The following is an 18881-nucleotide window of genomic DNA, read 5'->3' on the forward strand; positions in this document are numbered from 1 at the left end:
CTTTATGTTACAACTCACTTTATAAGTTTTTTGACCAATCACACAAAGCAAAAGCACATTGACAGTATTTATATCTGTATAGTATATATTCTATATTGACAGTAGTTCTATCCAATCATCATAAGCACACGTACCTTTGGCTAAAACAATGCTTGCTTATTTCAAATACAATACCTGCTTGTAAGCCTTAAAACACAACGCACAGAGCTCCATTATTAAGCTTCAACCTTCCTAATATCTTGCTAGATAAACTTTTCTGTAGCTTAGAGAGTTACTATAGACAAGCGTTAATACACAGACCATTGTTCTATTTGTCCTTACTTTTCTACTTTTTACATAATTTTTTATGTAAAATAATAATTGCTGACCAATCTCATAGCTGCTGCTTAGCTCTAATCACAGTTCTGCTGTCTCTGAGGCTACCTTTTGCAGATTTCCCAAAACTTTCTGATTTTGTAGATTCTCCCACCCTGCCACACATCCTGGGCACTGCAGGTGATGGAGCAGCTTTTCTGGGGAATTTGCAGGCAACCCCAAAAAGGGAGGAGATGAGAATGTTGACTCCATGTTCTCAGAAGGCTGATTTATTATTTTATGATATATATTATATTAAAAATGCTATACTAAAGAATAGAAGATAGGATTTCACCAGAAGGCTATCAAAGAAAGGAATGAATAATAAAACCTTGTGCCTGCTCACAGCCTCCACACAGGTGGCAGTCATTGGTCATCAAGTAAAAACAATTCACATGCTGGGTAAGCAGTTCTCCAGATCACATTCCAAAGCAGCAAAACATGGAGAAGCTGAAGCTGCCCAGGAGAAAAGATCCTAGCGAAAGGATTTTTCAGAAAATCTGTCCGTGACACTCTTGCCAGAGGTTTGCAGAGCTCCTGGTGGAGCCATGGGAAAGTGGAGGCTAGGTGGGTTTGGAGTGTTTGCAGGAGGTTTTGGGACAGGTTTTGGGACAGGTTCAGCTCTGGGGTGGCAGTGGAGTCCCCCTGCTCCTGCCTGCAGGAGATGAGCAGAGACCTCCACCAGCCCAGCTCTCCCTGGAGCCTCCTCCTCTCCAGTTTCCCATCCCAGAGGAGCCCCAGCACTCTCAGATCTCCATGGCCCCCTCTGGCAATCTGAGAGGGAAATTCCAGCTGTATCCTGGGATTTACAGCCCAAAGCAGGGTCCTGCCCCCAGACCCTCCCTCAGCAGCCCCCAGGGCCAGGTCTCCCTGTTCCCAGAGCACACAGATCCTGGAAGCCTCCCAGCACCTGCTGCAGCTGGAATTGGAAAGTGCAGCTTATTTTTAGCGTGCTGGTGATATTAAGGGATGTGTTTTGAGACAGAAATGTTTTGCAGAAGCGAGTCCTGTGTGCCAAGGGCTGCTGGGGGTGTTTCAGGCTCGTTTTCCCCTCCCAGAGCCTGCTGGCCCCAGTGGCAGCAGTGACAAGTGTGCTGCCAAGCCCCTGGAGATGCCCTCAGCTCCCAAAGAGCCCACTTTGTCAGGTTCCTTTCTATTTTTTCTTTCCAGGTGCTTAACTCCAGAGGCTGGGATTTAAATGTGCCTTTGCTGCCTGCAGTGCTCTCCCATTTCTCAGTGCGTTTAACCAAGCTGGTGCCTCAGGAAAGAGGGCAGTGCTGAAAATCCCTGCCTTGTCACAGAGGGAGCCCTGGGGGAGCTCAGGCTGCTCCCCCGTGTCTCCAGGAGCTGGTTTGGTGGGATGCACACCTGGGACCTGTGTTTGAGAGGTCTCAGGAGCATCCTGGGAGCTGGGCAGGCCAAGGGGCTGCTGAGGTTTGGTGTGTTCTGCTGTGCTGGGATGCTGAGCACGCCCTACCAAACCTTCCTGGGAAATCACCGAGCGATTTCCTCTCCCCGCGCCTCTCTCCCCGCAGCAGATCCCGCCTGGCTGCCTCTCTCCCTGCCTTTGTCACTCTCCTACGTGTTCTGCACTTGGCCCTGTCCCCTAATGAGGCTGCGGGCCAGGGGCAGGCCCGGAGAGGGAGTGGAAGGGAGCGAGCCCGGTGATTAGAGGTGAAAGGAGGCAATTAGAGGGAAAGGCAGCCCGGGGAAGGAGCACGGGGCTGTGCTGGGGTGCCTGACGAGGCGAAAGGCTCTCAGCTGTGGGAGCAAAGCAAAGGTACTAACTGTGGGCTAAAGCAGTAATTGATGCTCCTGGCCCCTGTGCTGTCGGCCTTCCTCCTCCCCTCTGCCTTTTGGAAAATACCAAATATCCAGAAAGGCTGGTGCAGGGAAGTGGCCCCCCTGCCAGTGAGCATTCCCAAGCCCTTCCCAGCCTTGGGAAATGTTGCTGTGTGATGGAATAGCCTGTCCATTCCAGTTCCTTCCCCAGGTGTGCCAATCACCTCTCCCTTCCCCTCCCTTTCCCCCTTGCTGAGTGCTGTCCATGAATCTTGGCATTCCAGCTAGGGCATCGTGTAATTGGCAAAGTTCAAAAGATGCCTTACACCTCTTGAGGGACATTGGGCCATCCAGGTGTCATTTGTCCCCTGGGACTTCCCTGCTTATCTGGTTGGTGGCTCCCTACCCCTTCCCTGCCCCTCTCCCTGGGAATGGAGCTGGTGCTGCATTCAGAGGCCTGTGGGCCAGAATAAAGCTCTGTATCCAAACCCTCCACCAGAACCGACTCCTTTCCTTCACCATCCCCTTAAAGCTTCTCCACAGAGGGAAACCTGAGGAGTGGCCCCTCTTAAGGGAGGAGGCTCCATCCCAGCACCCCCAGAGCTCCTGCAGGCCTGGCTTTGTCCCCATGGGCCTAGCTGTAACACCCAGCCAGCCCAAAGTGTCTGTGGGGTGAAACACCACACACCCAGCCGGCCCAAAGTGTCTGTGGGGTGAAACACCACACACCCAGCCAGCCCAAAGTGTCTGTGGGGTGAAACACCACACATTGCACAGCCAAAAGTCTGTGGGGTGAAACACCACACACCCAGCCAGCCAAAAGTGTCTGTGGGGTGCAACACCACACACCCAGCCAGCCAAAAGTGTCTGTGGGGTGAAACACCACACACCCAGCCAGCCAAAAGTGTCTGTGGGGTGCAACACCACACACCCAGCCAGCCAAAAGTGTCTGTGGGGTGAAACACAATACACCCAGCCAGCCAAAGTTGTCTCTGAGGTGAAACCACCACAGCTTCTGCTTTTGGTCAAGCAGCAAGGCCCAGACCAGCCCAGGCACGTTCCATCCGGCAATATTGGTATCAAATTGGAAATAACTCCTTGTTTCTGTCCTCTTCCCAGGTCAGGGCAATCGCCTGCCCTACTTCATCAACTACTTCTTCGACACCTACCTGCTGATCAACGAGGACACACCTGTGGGTAAGTGTGATGGGCACAGGCTGCCACCACAGCTTGGAAACGCATGGAAGAGGAATGTTTTTCTTTGATGGACAGATGGAGCTTTTCTTTCCTTGCTTTCTTTAGCTGGGGATTGGTTTTTAGTAAATGCAGAAATCGACCCAGGCTCTCAGTCCATTAAACTTGTGGTCTTCAATCAGGGCTCCTGACTGGACTTTAATGGGAGAGGAATTGATTGGGAGGCTGGCATGGAGCCTCTGGAGGTCCCTTTCCCACCTGGAGCCTGAGCAGCACCTTCCTGAGGGAAGGGCTCTGCACCCACATCCCCTTCAGGGTTGCACTCCTATTTTGTCAGAAAATAGGGAGATTTCCTCCAGCCTTCCTTCCTCCATGAGACATTATGCCAGTCAAGTCGTTCTTGGAATTACTTTGGCAGTTGAATTTCTTTAAATTTTTTTTTTTTAAAACTTTGTGTTGTGCCGTGTGCATGTATATAATTGACTCTTAAGAATATTGGCACCTTGAGATTTTGTTTCCGGAGGGAAATGTCAGCCTGGGAAGTGTTGACACACACAGTTGTTTCTGTATTTCCTGCTGTTGGTAGGTGTTTTCTGAGTTAAGCTTTATTAACTTAAAAAAAACCAAAGGTAACATCTGGAAACACCTTTCTGATATCCTGAGTGTGAGGAGCAGAACTGTGTGTGGTGCCTGTTTCCTGGGGAAAAAGCAAAAATTGTATTTTTTAAGGTCTGTTTGAGCGCCCATGGCTGCCTGCAGCATCCCCTCCCTGCAAAGCAGCAGCTCCCTGCCTGCTGCCTGCCATGCCAAAAGGGATCTTAAGCAACAATTAAGAGATCATTCCCCCTCTAATCACTTACAAGAGTAAATTAGTCTTGTCAGGAGCTATTAAGACAGAGAGCTCGGAATTCATTAGGCGAGATTGGGCCAGGGGAGCTGCTGGCGCTGCCGCCGGTCCAGGCTGATTAATTTCTCCCAAAACATCATCAATGCCCATCTGTTTCATTTAGGTCTGGGGAGAGCAATTTTCAGGTGGACTGACCCTGTAGTCAGTTATTTCACCCAGAAGTAATGGGAACACACACACACACATGTGCAGAGGGAGCTGGAGGTGGGAGCTCTGGGGAGGGAATTGCAGGAGGATGAGGAGGAGGGAAGGGGATTGGTTGGGTTGTGGTGGCATGGCAAGACATGGAGAGCCCATTCCAGCTGCCAGCAGCTCTGCCACCCTGTGCTTTACTTGGAAAATGGGAGCACTGGCTGGATGAGACCCCCTGGGAGAAGAGTGTGCAGGAGAAGGACTGTCCATCTCCATACTGCTACTGTTTGCCCCAAGCAGAATCATCCCAAGGGCCATTTTACTTAATCCCAGACATTCCTAGAGCTGGGAAGGTGGCCCTGCTGCCATGGGGGTTTGCCAGCAGCTGGGTGTGCCATTCACATTCTCTGGAAAAATCCCTTCCACCCAGGGTTTTTCTCTTGGGAAGCTGAGAAGTCTCAGAGAAAAATGAAAACAACAATTATCTCATTTGCTTCTCCTGTGTTGTGCTCATGTGGAATGTGTTTGGAGATTGTTTACCCACAGGTGATTGTTTCGTTGGATTTCAGTGTGAGTTGTTTTTACTCTTTGGCCAATCAGTGCCAAGCTGTGTCAGGGCTCTGGAAAGAGTCACGAGTTTTCATTATTATCTTGTAGCCTTCTGTCTGTATCCTTTCTGTATTCTTTAGTATAGTATAGAATTCTTTAATACAATATAGTAATATAAAATAATTAATTAACCTTTTGAGAACATGGAGTCAGATGCATCATTACTGCCTTCATAGGTGGCCCTGTGTCACTGTGATATTTTATGAAAATCCTTTCACTAGGATTTCTTCCTGAGAAGCTGAGAGGCCTCAGAAAAGAAATGTAAACAATAACTATCTTATGGCTGTGGAATGTGCTCTGGCTGTGGTTTACCAACAGGTGCAGCTTTGATTGGTCTCATGTGAATTGTTTTTAATTAGTGACAAATCCCAGTCCAGCTGTGTCGGACTCTCTGAGTCAGTCATGAGATTTTATTATTCTTTTTCTTCTAGCCTTCTGATGAAATCCTTTCTTCTACTCTTTCGTATATAATTTTCTTTTAATATAATATATATCATAAAATAATAAATCAGCCTTCTGTAACATGGAGTCAAGATTCTCATCTCTTCCCTCGTCCTGGGGAGCCTCAAGCTCCACCCCAGCCCTGCATTTGCAGTGGCTGGGAATGGGCAGGCAGCACTCCAGGCTCCTCCTGCTCAGGGTCCCTGCTGCTGCTGCTGCCAAAGGAGCCTCTTCTTAGCATAATGTAATGACTGCAGTCTAATTGCCCAGCAAATGGATTTGCTGTGAGCAGGACAGGAGTGGGGAAATGAAGATGATCCATCATGTCAGCTCTGTAAGTAGCCTTATAACCACCTAGCCTGGACTCAGCCAGGTTCAAGCTCTGAAAGCTTTCATGCCTCGACGCCTCGCAAAATGCGTGACAAAAGAGGCCCTTCAGACGAGGGCAATTCCACTTCCCTCCATCCTAGCGAGAACATTTCGGAATAATGTTGTCTTAGGAGAGTGGGAAATGCTTCACCCACTGCACTGGAGGTGATAACATGCACATGGCCCTGCCCTCAGGCCGTGCTGTGTCGGGGGCACGGTCACCCAGGTGGGGACAGAGTGTCCTGTTGGGTTTGTCAGGGCCCCAGGACGAGGTGAGAGGTGAGAATCTGACTCCGTGTTCTCAGGAGGCTGTTTTATTATTTTATTATATATTATATTATGCTATAATATAATATAATATAATATAATATAATATAATATAATACAGCATAATATAATATAATATAATATAATATAATATAATATAATATACTGTAACTATAACTAAACTGGATATACTATAGCTATATATAAAAACTATATTAAAACTATGCTAAAGAATACAGAAGACTATACTATATTAATATATAGAATTATTAATATACAATATTATATTACATTACATTACATTACATTACATTATATTTACATTACATTATAGTATATTATATTTACATTACATTATATTACATTATGCTATACCATAACTGTATACTATAACTATAACTAAACTATATATACTATAACTATAACTATATACAAAAACTATACTAAAACTAGACTAAAGAACACAGAAAGGATACAGACAGGAGGCTTAACAGCAGTGATAATGAAAAACTTGTGGCTGACTCCTCAGAGCCTGACACAGCTGATGGTGATTGGTCGTGAAGTAAAAAACAATTCACACGGAACCAATCAAACGTGCACCTGTTGGTAAACACTTGCAATCCCAATCCTAACAAAAAGAACTAACACATCCTAACAAAAAGATTGGTTTCACATGAAACCAATCAAACATGCACCTGTTGGTAAATGATCTCCAGCCACATTCCAAAGCAGCAAAACAGGGAGAAGCAAATGAGATAATATTTCCCTTCCCTTCCCCTTTTTCCTTTGTTTTTATTAGGATTGCAAGTGTTTGAGACGGTATTTTGTATTTAGATTTAGACATTTATTAGTTTTTTATTTACATCACAGTCTCACAAGCTGTGAGTTTACACTATTTTGCTAACAAGCTACAAAACAATTGCTTATCTATCTTTACAAGGTTTTTTTTTTTAAGGAAAAACCATGTAATTAAGAAACGACACTTAAATTATTTTTATTTTAACCCAATAACTAAACTCTTAAGCCAATAACTATCTCGTAATGCGGATCTTGTTTAATTACAATATACTACTCAAGAACTACTACTCAAACTCATGAAGAAGATGAAGAAGAACTAGCTACCAACCTTAATATCTCAATCTTAGCTTTAAATATATTACTATACCCTAAAACTTTAAACTCTACGTTTTCTACTACGCTTCTATTCAAGCTACACACCTATAATTTCAGTTCTGTCAATTTTGGAAGCTTTCTCTACAGCCTCAGGTCAAATGCAGTGTTCTCTTGGGGATCTTTGAGCACAGAAAATCTGAAATTCTCAGCATCCAGGGTTCCAGCAGCTGCCTCAGCACCACAAATTGCCCTGGGAGCACAGGGAAGCCCCAAGTCAGCAGGTGCCGGGTCAGGAGCAGTGACAAAAGCAGTGAGCAGTGCCATGCCCAGTGACCTGGGCTGTGCCTGCTGCTCCCTTTCCCTTGCCTCTGGCTCTCCCAGGAGCCCTGGGCTGTGATCTCCATCCTGGGGTGCACCGTGCTCAGGGAGATGGATGGGTGGATGGCTGACAGGGAATTTCATGGTTGCTCTGTGCAACTTTTGCTGAGCTGGCAAGCTCTGTGGTCAAGGATATTTCTGCGCTAAATTTGAATAGGCAGAGCTGAACCTTGCTCTTTGTAAGATCTGCTTGAGAATGGGCTCTCCCTGTGCCCCTGCAGCCCAAGAGGAGTGGAGGACCACTGAAGAGTGGCTGCACTTTGGTGGCCACTAAAGGGTTTAGGTTGGTGTGTGACACCTCGTGCCTGCTGGGACACCATTATTTCACCATTATTTCTCAATAATTTCACAAGGAAACCAAAGAGGAGCGTGGTGTTCCACAGGCAGGGTGACTCCTCAGGTGGATCTGAGGCAGCATATCCCTCTGATATTTGTGGATTATTTAATTTAATTCTCTGTCCTAGGCAAGGACTGGCCTGTGACCGTGTTCACAGGGGTCTGAGGATGAGGGAAGAGACGAGGATCTGACTCCGTGTTTCAGCAGGCTGATTTATTTTTTTATTATATATATTATATTAAAACTATACTAAAAGAATTGAAGAAAGGATTCCATCAGAAGGCTGGCTAAGAACAGAAAAGGAAAGAATGATAACAAAGGTTTGTGGCTCGGGCTCTCTGTCCAAGCCAGCTGGGCTGTGATTGGCCATTAATTAGAAACAACCACATGAGACCAATCACAGATGCACCTGTTGCATTCCACAGCAGCAGATAACCATTGTTTACATTTTGTTCCTGAGGCCTGTCAGCTTCTCAGGAGGAAAAATCCTAAGGAAATGGTTTTCCATAAAGGATGTCTGCGACACTGGCCCAGAAGGATTTTCATCTCCAGGCTTCCATCCTGCACTCTGTGCCTGTCCTTTCCAAGGCAATCATCCCTTCCAACGCTGCTGCCTTTTGCACAGGGAGATGCTTTGGCACCCAGGACAGCTCCCTGGGGGTGCTGGGCCACTCAAGCTGCTGCTGGAGATAATGGTTATCAGTGTGGCACCGAGCAGGGGCTCAACCTGCCTGATCCCACAGCTGTGCCCAGGATCCTCCAGATGCATCACTGGGAGGAAAAAAGACAAAAAAAAAAGATGCTGGCTCTCTGATCCCTGCCTGCTTCTGGGCTGATTAAATTGTCTCAGAGCTGGGAGATCCATTGTGAAAAACTCTAAATATTTGCTTTTAGAATTTTAAAAGTTTAACAGTAATAAAATGGTTATAAAAATAGTAATATAATTAAAGTAATAAAAATTTGGACAATTAGAATTTAGGACAATAGAAGACAATGAAAACAAAGAGTTATGGATAGTTTGAGTACCTCTTTCTGGGCAAAATAAGCTTGAAAAAGGACCCACTTTAACAGAGCATTGACTCTTAAAAGCAACAGCCTGTTGCATATTCATATACTTCATATATGAGGTATAAATTCTGTTCAAACAAAGGATTTTGTTTGGTCAGTGTCAATTTTTTTTTTTTAAAACCTTAATGGCATCTTCAGGGCTGAACAAGGCAGGAAGAATTTGATAAGAGAGCAAAAAATTCTTTCTCTCTGAAAGATTTAGGTGTTGTATGGCTGCTATCTGGTGCGAGCCCTCTCTTAAAAAAGTATCTTAGTACAGTTTCTATTTTAACATTATATAATAGTCTAGTTTCTATTTTAACCTTATGTTATAACCTGAAACCGTATTTAACACACTACTTAAGAAAATGAATTCAGCATAACTTTCTAACATAATGCATATAATATTCATTTGAATATTTGTGAAAAGCCAATCAGAAAATACACATTTTTCACATCCATGCATGGGGCCAGCTTTGGGTGGATGGATGACTGTGTCATCTGAGCGGGGCAGGGCCACCAGGCCCTGGTCTGTGGCTGGTGACAGAACCTGGGCACCAGGTGTGTTGGCACTGACACGGGAGCTCTTCAGTGTTTACCTATCCCCCAATGGCTGTTTGCTGCCCAAAACCGAATTTTCAGGGTTCTTGAGAGTTCTCCAGAGGAGCAGCCTCATTTTTAAGCATGCTGAGGACCCTAATGAGCAGCAATATTTGAGGAGAGCTCAAGGAGGGGATCTCAGCTCTCCCTTTATCTGTCATTTGAAGGCCCATTGATGAAATTACTTGTTGAGCTGCAGAAAGTACAGCGTCTTTAATGAAAACTTAAGGTTGGAAAATTAGTTATTCCCAACATCAGGGAACTTAAGGTTTAAAAAAAAAAAAGCAAAAAAAAAGCCCCACTCCCACCCAAACCCTTAACCCTGCATCATTAAATTAATCACTTCATCAATCACTTAAACTTTCATATCTGCTTTGCTAATAGGCAGTAACATTAATGCTCGTGTTTGAGAAGGGGAAGAGGGAGAAGGAAGAAAGTATATTTGCAAAATGGACTCATTAACATGCCAGGGTAACCTTGCTCCCCATCAAACCACCCAGAGGTTTGATCTCAGCACCTTTTGAGCCCTGGCACGGGGGCCAAGCCCTTTCCAGGGACAGGGAGAAAGATGTGGCAGCCGGGTAATGAGGGCTGGGGTGGTTTTTAATGTCTGGGATGGCTTTAGCAGCATTAATTATCTGTGCAGGGCTGGCTGTGCCCTGCTCCTTGTCACTCTGCAATGCCTGGGCTTGGATGCCAGCACTGCCCCAGCTCAGGAAAATCTTCCAGGCTGATTGGAGGCATTAACATGGGTGGCAAAATTGAGAAAGAGCAGTGAGTCAGGTTTAACAAAGGGGAAAAAAACACAGGAGGGGGAAAAAAGCACGTATGTATGGATAAGTGTGTATATATTCAAGCTAGGAGACATATATATATATATATATATATATAATATTTATATATGTAATATATAATTTTATATTTATATATAATATATTTATATATTTATATAATATATATTTTTATATTTTTATATATTTATATTTCCATATATTTTATGAATATATGAAAATATATTTATTTATATATTCATATATTTTATGTATTTATATAGTTTTATATGTATATTTTATATATATATTTATATAATGTATATCTTTATATTAAATATTTATATATCTTATATATTTATATATCTTATATATAAATATATATTTATATATATTTTATTTTTATATATATTTTTATATATTTATTTATATATATTTTTTATATATATATATATATATATAGTTAGTTAGTTAGTTAGTTAGTTAGTTAGTTAGTTAGTTAGTTATGTGTGTGTATGTGTGTGTGTGTATCTTTTTGGAGGTATTCTATTAGACAAGGGTCATGCCCTGTTCTGGAGGGAAAGACTTGCATTTGCACACACTCATAATTTTGTTTTTGGTGAGGAAGGTGAGCTGTGAAAAGTCAGGGGGTAAAAAGCCCTGGTTGCAAACAGTGGTGAACATGCTTGTGTGTTTTGCCAGATCTGGAGCTTGATATTTTTGGGTGGTGTGAGCTTAAAAAAGAAGGAAAAAACCCCTAACCCTAATTCCTTTACCCTCTGCTTCTAATGCTGGCACATGTGAGATCTCTGCAGTCTGGATCTGCCCCTGGATCCCTGGCAGTGCCCAAGGCCAGGCTGGAGGGGCTTGGAGAAGCCTGGGATGGTGGGAGGTGTCCCTGCCCGTGGCAGCAGGTGGAAAAAGACAATTTTGAAGCTCCCTTTCAACTCTTGAAGTTCCTTTTCCACGACACCCTCAACAACTCTTTTTATAGAATTTTCAGGCTAATGAAGAAAACTTTCAGTGTCAGCTTCTTCCTCTGAATCCTGACAACATCTTCAGGGCTGAGCAAGGTGGGAAGAAGTTAGTTTTTTTTTTATAAATAAGCAATAAATTTTTTTTCTCTTAAAGATTTAGGTGTCCTATGGCTGCTAGCTCATTCCTCTCTTTTTAAGAAAAGTATCTTACATAGCACAGTTTCTATTTTAACATTATGTTACAACCTAAAATTATACTTAACGCACTACTTAAGAAAATTAATACAGCATAACTTTCTAACAGAACACATATAATATTCATTTTAATATTTACCAAATGCCAGTCATAAAATATGCATTTTTCACAGGTGCATTGATGGTTTTTGAATTAACTGTAGCCATCAGGAGGGGGGAAAGGAAGCCTTGTTGGACAACTCTGAAAACATCTGCTCTGTTTGCAGCGCTGGTCAGGGCAGTGAAAAAAGCTCTGTGAGCTCCCTCTCTTAAAGATTTATTAATATTGCTGGGTACACGAGGGGGAAAGATTTCAACCACTTGACATTTAATGGTTAGTAACTCAATTTTATTCCATTCATCTGCATGGCTTTGTCAGGTGCTGGCGCTGGTATTGTATCACAGAGGTTGTCTTGCTGCCTGTGAGCAATTAGGAGGGTGATTTGGTACTTGGATCTGGAGAAACCTCTTTATTTTTCCTTTCTAATTGATTATTAGCTTCGAGGTGAGAGCTGGTGTCGTGGAACATAACATCCTTTCATAAACAGGGATGTGGTGGCTTTGCTCGCTCTGCTGTTTTGGTTTCAAGCAGTTAATTTGAAAAGAAGAGGAGGGGGGGAGAGAAAAAGATTTTGAAATGCAGAAAGTCCAAGGGAGATGAACAATTTGGGGTATGGAGAGAAACGAGGAGCATCCTCCCAGGCAGAGATTAATGGTTGTTACTAATGATTTTGGGAAATAGAGGGGAAGGAATAAGATGTGGCAGAAGACTGTAAAATAAGCACCAGCCCTGCAGAAAAGCCTGACTCTGGAAATGCACCTTTTCCCACACGACAGCAGCATCAAATTAAACACATCCTGCTGGAAAAGGCAGCATTTCCCTGCCAAGGAGCTCTGCTGTGTGTGCTGAGGCAAGAAGTGAGGGGAACACACAGAAAGCACCATCCTGACTTCACATATGTCCAGCAGCTTTCCTAGGGCCATGAAGGGTGGGGAAAAAAAAATAATTTTAAAAAAAATTAATAGTAATAAAATAACCCCATGATCATAATAAAATATAATAATAATAAAAATTATTTTATTAATAATAAATAATAAAAAATAATAATAAAAACCCCAAAAAACAATAAGAAAACCCACCCCCCAAAAAAAACAAAAAAAACCCAAACCCCCCCCCAAAAAAAAGACCCCCAAAAAACCCAAAAAACCCCACCCCCCCCAAAAAACCCACAAAAACCAAAAAAAACAAACAGAAAAACCAAAACAAAAAAACCCCAAACAAACAAAAAAAAAACCCCAAAAACACACACACACACAAAAACAAACCAAACAAAAAAAAACCCCAAAAGAACCATCTCCCAGGATTTGCAAGTTGCTCTTTGCCTTGGAAAAACTGTGCTCCCTTCAGGTGCAGAGTGAGGAGTGAGGGCTTGCAGAGAGCACCAGCCAGAAGTTGTTGCCCGCCTGCTTTCCCCTGAAAGAGGCAGAAATTGAGGCTCTGTATGGGGGGAAAGAAAAATTAAATTCCAAGCTGGTTTCATCACACTGCAACAGGGTGATCTGGTGGAGCCATGGACATTGGCAGCATCCTGGAAATTCACAGAACAGTGGCAGGAGGGCGAGTTTCATTGGGGCTGGAGTGCTCCACAAGCAGATAAAGGTGGGAAAATGCCTCCTAGGAGAGAGGGGAGGCCTCCATGGAATTTAAACCAGGAGCTTGATTTTGCATTCCAAGTTGTAAGTTGGCGGTGTGATTTTTTTTATTTTTTATTTTGCTGGTCAGTTCATCTCAAAAGCCAAAATCGCTGCGCTTGGCGTGGGCACAGTCCCACTGTAAAATGAGCTGGAATCTGTTGGAATCCAGCTGGAAACAGCTGGAATCTGGAATCCAGTGGTGGCAATCCCCCCTGCAGCCCCCAGAAGTAGAAGCTCAGCCCAAGACCAGCAAATTCTGGGTTTGTATCCAGCACCCAGTGCTGCTGTCCAGGCTGGCACAGGGACAGCTTTCACTGGGATGCTGCTCCCAAGAGTGGAAAATGCTCTTTAAAAGGAGCTTTCCTGTCATGGATCTGCACACAGCCTCTTTTGAACAAGGTGCAGGGTCAGGGTATTTGGGGTGACAGGTCCTTTGCCAGGCAGGGCTCATCCCTGCTTTCCGTGAAACCGTGCGCAAGTGCCCCAGGTGCTTGGATAATGGCATCCTTAATTGTGCTCTGAAGGAGATTAACTCCTTATCTGGCAGCCTGACATCTTTATTGTTATTAATGTGTGAGTAACGCACTGTGCTGGGGGTTTTGTGCATAACTTTGGTAGCAAATGTTTTCCTTTTGTGTTTGCTGGTGCCTGGTGCTCTGCCGCCGTGGGATTCCCAAGGGTGGGGAATCCCAGAGGTCAAGGAATGCTGCCCCTACTCCTTCCCTTATCAAATGGTCACTCCATTTAATTGCAGCTCTTCCTCTTTATTTCTGCTGTGAGTGGAGGTGGTGGGCAGCAATTCCTCTGCCGGCTCCGCAGTTTGTTGGGACGTGGAGGACTTGGGGCTACCAGTCAGATGGGGATTGGGATTTTGGGGTGCAGGCAGGAATGGGGAGGCTTGGGATGCTGTGGGCATGGGTGCAGGTGCCCATGGGGCTGGGGGGGGCTCTGGCAGGGGCTGGAGGTGTCCCTTGGTGCTGGTAGGGAAGGGGAAGGGGGCTCTGGAGGGTGGGAGGCAGCTGCAATCTGTCGGCTCCACGAGAAGCAGCTTCTGTGCTGTAACTTGCTATTGAACAGGATAACAAGGTCAATAATGCCTTTGCCTGGGAGAGCTTCAGCCAGCACTTCTATCAAAACCAATATTAATTTTCACTAATTAGGAGCTGCAGCTAATGAGTGTCACAGCTAATTTCCCTCATCCATAACGAGGGAGAGGAGGGGGTCAGAGCCTGCAGATCTGCCTCCTCCCTGCTCCCCCTTTCCTCCTGGCCCAACATGTGTTTGTCACCTGGGTGTTGTGTGTCTGCAGGGACGTGGCAATGTGTGTGTGGAGCACAGGAATGCTTTGGGAAGGCAGGGAAGGGGAGATGCACTGTGCAGCAGGTGTTGGATGCTGCAGTGAGGGGAGGGAAAAAGAGCTTGGAAGGATGTGCAAGGGAGAGAAAAGGATGCCTGTTGTCCTGAAGGGGAAGTTGGAGTGCAGTGTTTGCTCTTGAAACTTTAATTTCAGAATTTATTGTGTGTTTTATTATCCCTGTTCCCTTCCATACCTGTTACCCACTCAGATCAGCCTGGGAGGCACCAAACAGTGAAACAGTGAGTTTGTCACCATCCATAGTCTTGTGACTCACTCCAGAGGGTCTTTCTCTTGTCTTTGACCCTGGGACAAGCTGGACAGGTGTTGAAAATGTTTGTGGGGGGTGAATTTTAGTGTGCAGATATCTTTGGTGCTGTGCAGGTTGTTGTCCCACACAGGTCACAGGCAGGAGCATTGCCATAGACATATTTTATGAAAAAACACTTTTGCTAGGATTTTTTCTCCTGAGAAGCTGAGAAGCCTCAGAGGAAAAGAAAAACAATGATTATCTGCTGCTGTGGAATGCAACAGGTGCATCTGTGATTGGTCCATGTTGGTTGTTTCTAATTAGTGGCCAATCACAGTCAGCTGGCTCAGACAGAGAGTCCAAGACACAAACTTTTGTTATCATTCCATTCCTTTCTTTTCCTTGCTAGCCTTCTGATGAAATCCTTCTAGTCTTTGAGTATAGTTTTAATATATATTTTTCTTTTAATATACTATATATCGTAAAAGAATAAATCAGCCTTCTGAAACATGGAGCCAAGATTCTCATCTCTTCCCTCGTCCTGGGACCCCTGTGAACACCACCACAGAGCATTCCGTGGATGTTGCCAAGAGAAAGCAAATTCCTGATTTGGAATTATCCCTGTTTGGCTTGTAAACTTGGTCTGATGGCTCAGACAAGGGGAGAAAGGGCACAGTGAACTTGTGAAACATCTCTGAAACATCTTTATAGTCTGCGCTTTGCAAACAAGCCGCAGCCTCAGAATTATCCACAGGGATTATTGCCTTAAATAAGAATACTCCAGAGAAATCTGTGGGCTGCTGTCAGACAGTTTGTGGTTAGGGATGGCTGGAATTGACTGAATAAATGATTCACTGGTTCTATTCACTGGTGTTGCCCTGAGTGTAAAGCCCAGGAGCCTTCCCTGTCGGGATTGATCTGTTCCGCGAGCAGCACGCGCACCGCCAGCCCATCCTGATGTGCTGCAGGAGAGCTTTTGCCTCCTCCAGGGGATCTTCCCCCACAGACACCCTCCTCTTTGGGGTGTCTGGGGCCTTGAGAACAGGCTTGGCAGAGGAGAGCCTCTCCTGGAAAGCAGCTGATGCCAAAGCATCCTTTTGGGGCATCCCAAGGTGTGGAGCTGCCCATGGGCCTGGCTCTCATCCCTGTCCATGGTGGGCTGTGCCTCCAGGGTTGTTCTCCAGCTGCCCAGCGCATCCTGCTTTGGGCAGCTTTATTTGATTTATTGTCTTTTTTCTGTGGGCCTGGAATTGCCATCCAGCCCACAGCAGCTCCTGCAAGGTGTTTTCCCTCTGCCTGCTCCAGGACTCGCTGCACCCTTAAATGTCTGGAGTTGTTATTCCTCAGCAGCTCCTCCTGTGTCTGTCATCAGCCTCACTGGGGAGAGGAGAATATATAAAGATTAATAATTATTATTTATAACTATTATTTATTATAGAATAAATAAATGTATACTTATTCTATATTATTCTAAATACATTTATATTTATTATATATAATTCTAAATAAATATATTTATTATTTATAATTCTGAATAAATATATATTTATTATATATAGTTTGAAATATATTTATATTTATTATATATAATTCTAAATAAATATATATTCACTATTTATAATTCTAAATAAGTATATATTTATTATATATAGTTCTAAATAAATACATTTATTATTTATAATTCTATTCATTATGGAATATATTATTATATAATAAATATTTATTTTATAATACATTATTGTACAATAAATATATATAGCATATAATAAATATATATGATAAAATATATAAAGATTATAATTATATATTATATAATACATTATTATACAATAAATGCATATAAATAAATGTTTAAAATATATAAAATATATATAATATAGTATATATATTTCTATAGATAGTGTATATATTTTCTATATATAAATTATATAGATACAAGTATATATATTATATAATGTAAATATATATTATATTGTATGACTATATACGATATATATTATATTTTTAGTGTATATATATGTATATACACATATATACACACACACATAGATATAGATATAGATATAAATATAGATATAGATATATAGATATAGATATAGATATAGATATAGATATATAGATATAGATATAGATAGATATATATTATATTATATTATATTATATTATATTATATTATATTATATTATAAATAAACTCATCCCACACAGCCATCCCAAAACCTGAGGAGCCTGGGATTTATGTCTCATGTGTAGGTGGAGCTGAAAGAGAAGCAGGGGTTTTGTATGAGAAATACCTGGGGTGATGGAGCCCCCCAGGGTCTCCCTTTTCTCCTCTTTTTTTTTCTTATGGAAAGAGTCAAACTGGTTCTAAAGCAGATTCTTCATGAGTATCTCTTATTGGTACAGGTATTAAGTTGGTTATGAATTTCTTGCACTTTCACTCCTAGGAAAATCCTTTCCTTATTCCTTTTGTGTTCACTCTTGATTGATAAGGTTTATTATCACTCTTTAATAACCACAGATACAATCTCAGCCCAAATTTGAGGAATTTATGGGAGTTACTAGGCCAGGGTATCTGCATCCTGCCAAGGACAAGGGCTAGAATAAAGGACAACCTTTAAAAAAGGGTGTTGTTTTTTTTTTAAAAAAAAAGAAGAATGGCTCTCTTTTAATGGGAAGGAAGAAAAAAAGGTGCATTTCTTGCTGATGGCGGCTCACAAAGCAACACTGCATGCAAGTGCTTGTGGAATTAATTTATTTGGGGTTTTTTGTTGGACTGGTGGAATGAGTTTATTTGGGGTTGGACTGGTGGAATGAATTTATTTTGGGGGTTTTCTTTAAGGTTTTTAGCTGTGTCTCATCCCATGGGGATTGGCAGCCTCTGGGATCTCTCATCTCTCGGCTGTGATGCACCAGGACTCATTTAGGGAGATCCATAATGTCCTTCAGTGGGGCCAAGGGGCTGGTGTGGATTCAGTCTGGAAATCCATTTTAGGTGGAAAGAGCGGAGAGTGTTTTCTTCATCCAATAAATGGTTCAATAACACAGGAAAGGTTCAGCTCTACAAGAGGCAGGACTGGCATGGGAGTTGGAGCTGCTGCTCCAAAGGGGCTGGAAAAAAATGGATGTGTGTGACATCTGTATACATGTAGCAGGGAGATGCTGAATTTGGTGGTCAATGCCCATTTCTCCCCCAATCAAGTCTTCACTCTGAGCAATTGAAAGAAAAAAGCCTAAAACTGGGACTCACTGGCTCACTTTCCTCTTCATAAATTTCCACTTTTAGAACAGTCTGTGAAACCTCAGTGATTGCTTTCTTTTTGCTTTCAAACAAGCCAGCAGCTGGGACTGAGCGTGGAGTTCTGTGTTCAGTTTGGATTTTTAGATGTGATGTGCTTTTCCATGTGACTCAGGGACGTTTTTTTTGAGCACTGGCTGATGTGGACTCCAGGTGAGGAGGGGTGTGCAGGCCTTTTTTTTTTTATTTTTAAATGTGATTTGCTTTACCATATGACTGAGGGAGGATTTTTTGAGCACTGGCTGATGTGGACACTGTGCAAGGAGGGCTGTGCAGGCTCAGCCACCCCTTGCAGCTCTGACCCAGCCTGCAGAAAGAGCAGCCAGGCTCTCCCAGGCCACCTTGGACAGGGGAATCATGGAATCCTAAAATGGCTTGGGTTAGGACATCTCACATATCACTGTTACATATATGTAAAACCTTAGAAAAGCCTTACAAAATCAGACCTTGCTATTTCAGCTAAGGTAGCTACTAGCCCGAGAAGTTCCTTTGAGAAAAAAATCATAAGAATAAAACCCAATCTATTCTGTGAGAAAACAGTTTGCATCTATATTAATAAAAAGCCTATCCCGTGAGAAATAGTGGGGGGGGGAAAAAAAAAAGTAAACTTTTGTGATGGTGTTTACAGGGGTTTTTGGTTGAGGGAAGAGATGAGGATCTGACTCCATGTTTCAGAAGGCTGATTTATTATTTTATTATATATATTACATTAAAACTATACTAAAAGAATAAAAGAAAGGATTTCATCAGAAAGCTGGCTAAGAATAGAATAGG

At 43.0% G+C, this 18881-nt stretch overlaps 1 protein-coding gene across 1 annotated transcript in view; it reads left to right on the top strand.

Moving 5' to 3' along the window:
- CDH23 (cadherin related 23) overlaps window positions 1–18881 on the top strand; it is a 211693-nt gene that overhangs the window by 12132 nt on the left and 180680 nt on the right. Inside the window, exon 3 of the mRNA XM_054288414.1 lies at window positions 3256–3333. Coding sequence (XP_054144389.1) covers window positions 3256–3333 — 78 coding nt within the window. The remainder of the gene's footprint in view (window positions 1–3255; window positions 3334–18881) is intronic.

The sequence above is a fragment of the Melozone crissalis genome, unplaced genomic scaffold, assembly GCF_028551555.1.
Source record: "Melozone crissalis strain CALT ecotype California unplaced genomic scaffold, PUWL_Pcris_2 ptg000062l_1, whole genome shotgun sequence".
In the NCBI taxonomy this organism is placed as follows: domain Eukaryota; kingdom Metazoa; phylum Chordata; class Aves; order Passeriformes; family Passerellidae; genus Melozone; species Melozone crissalis.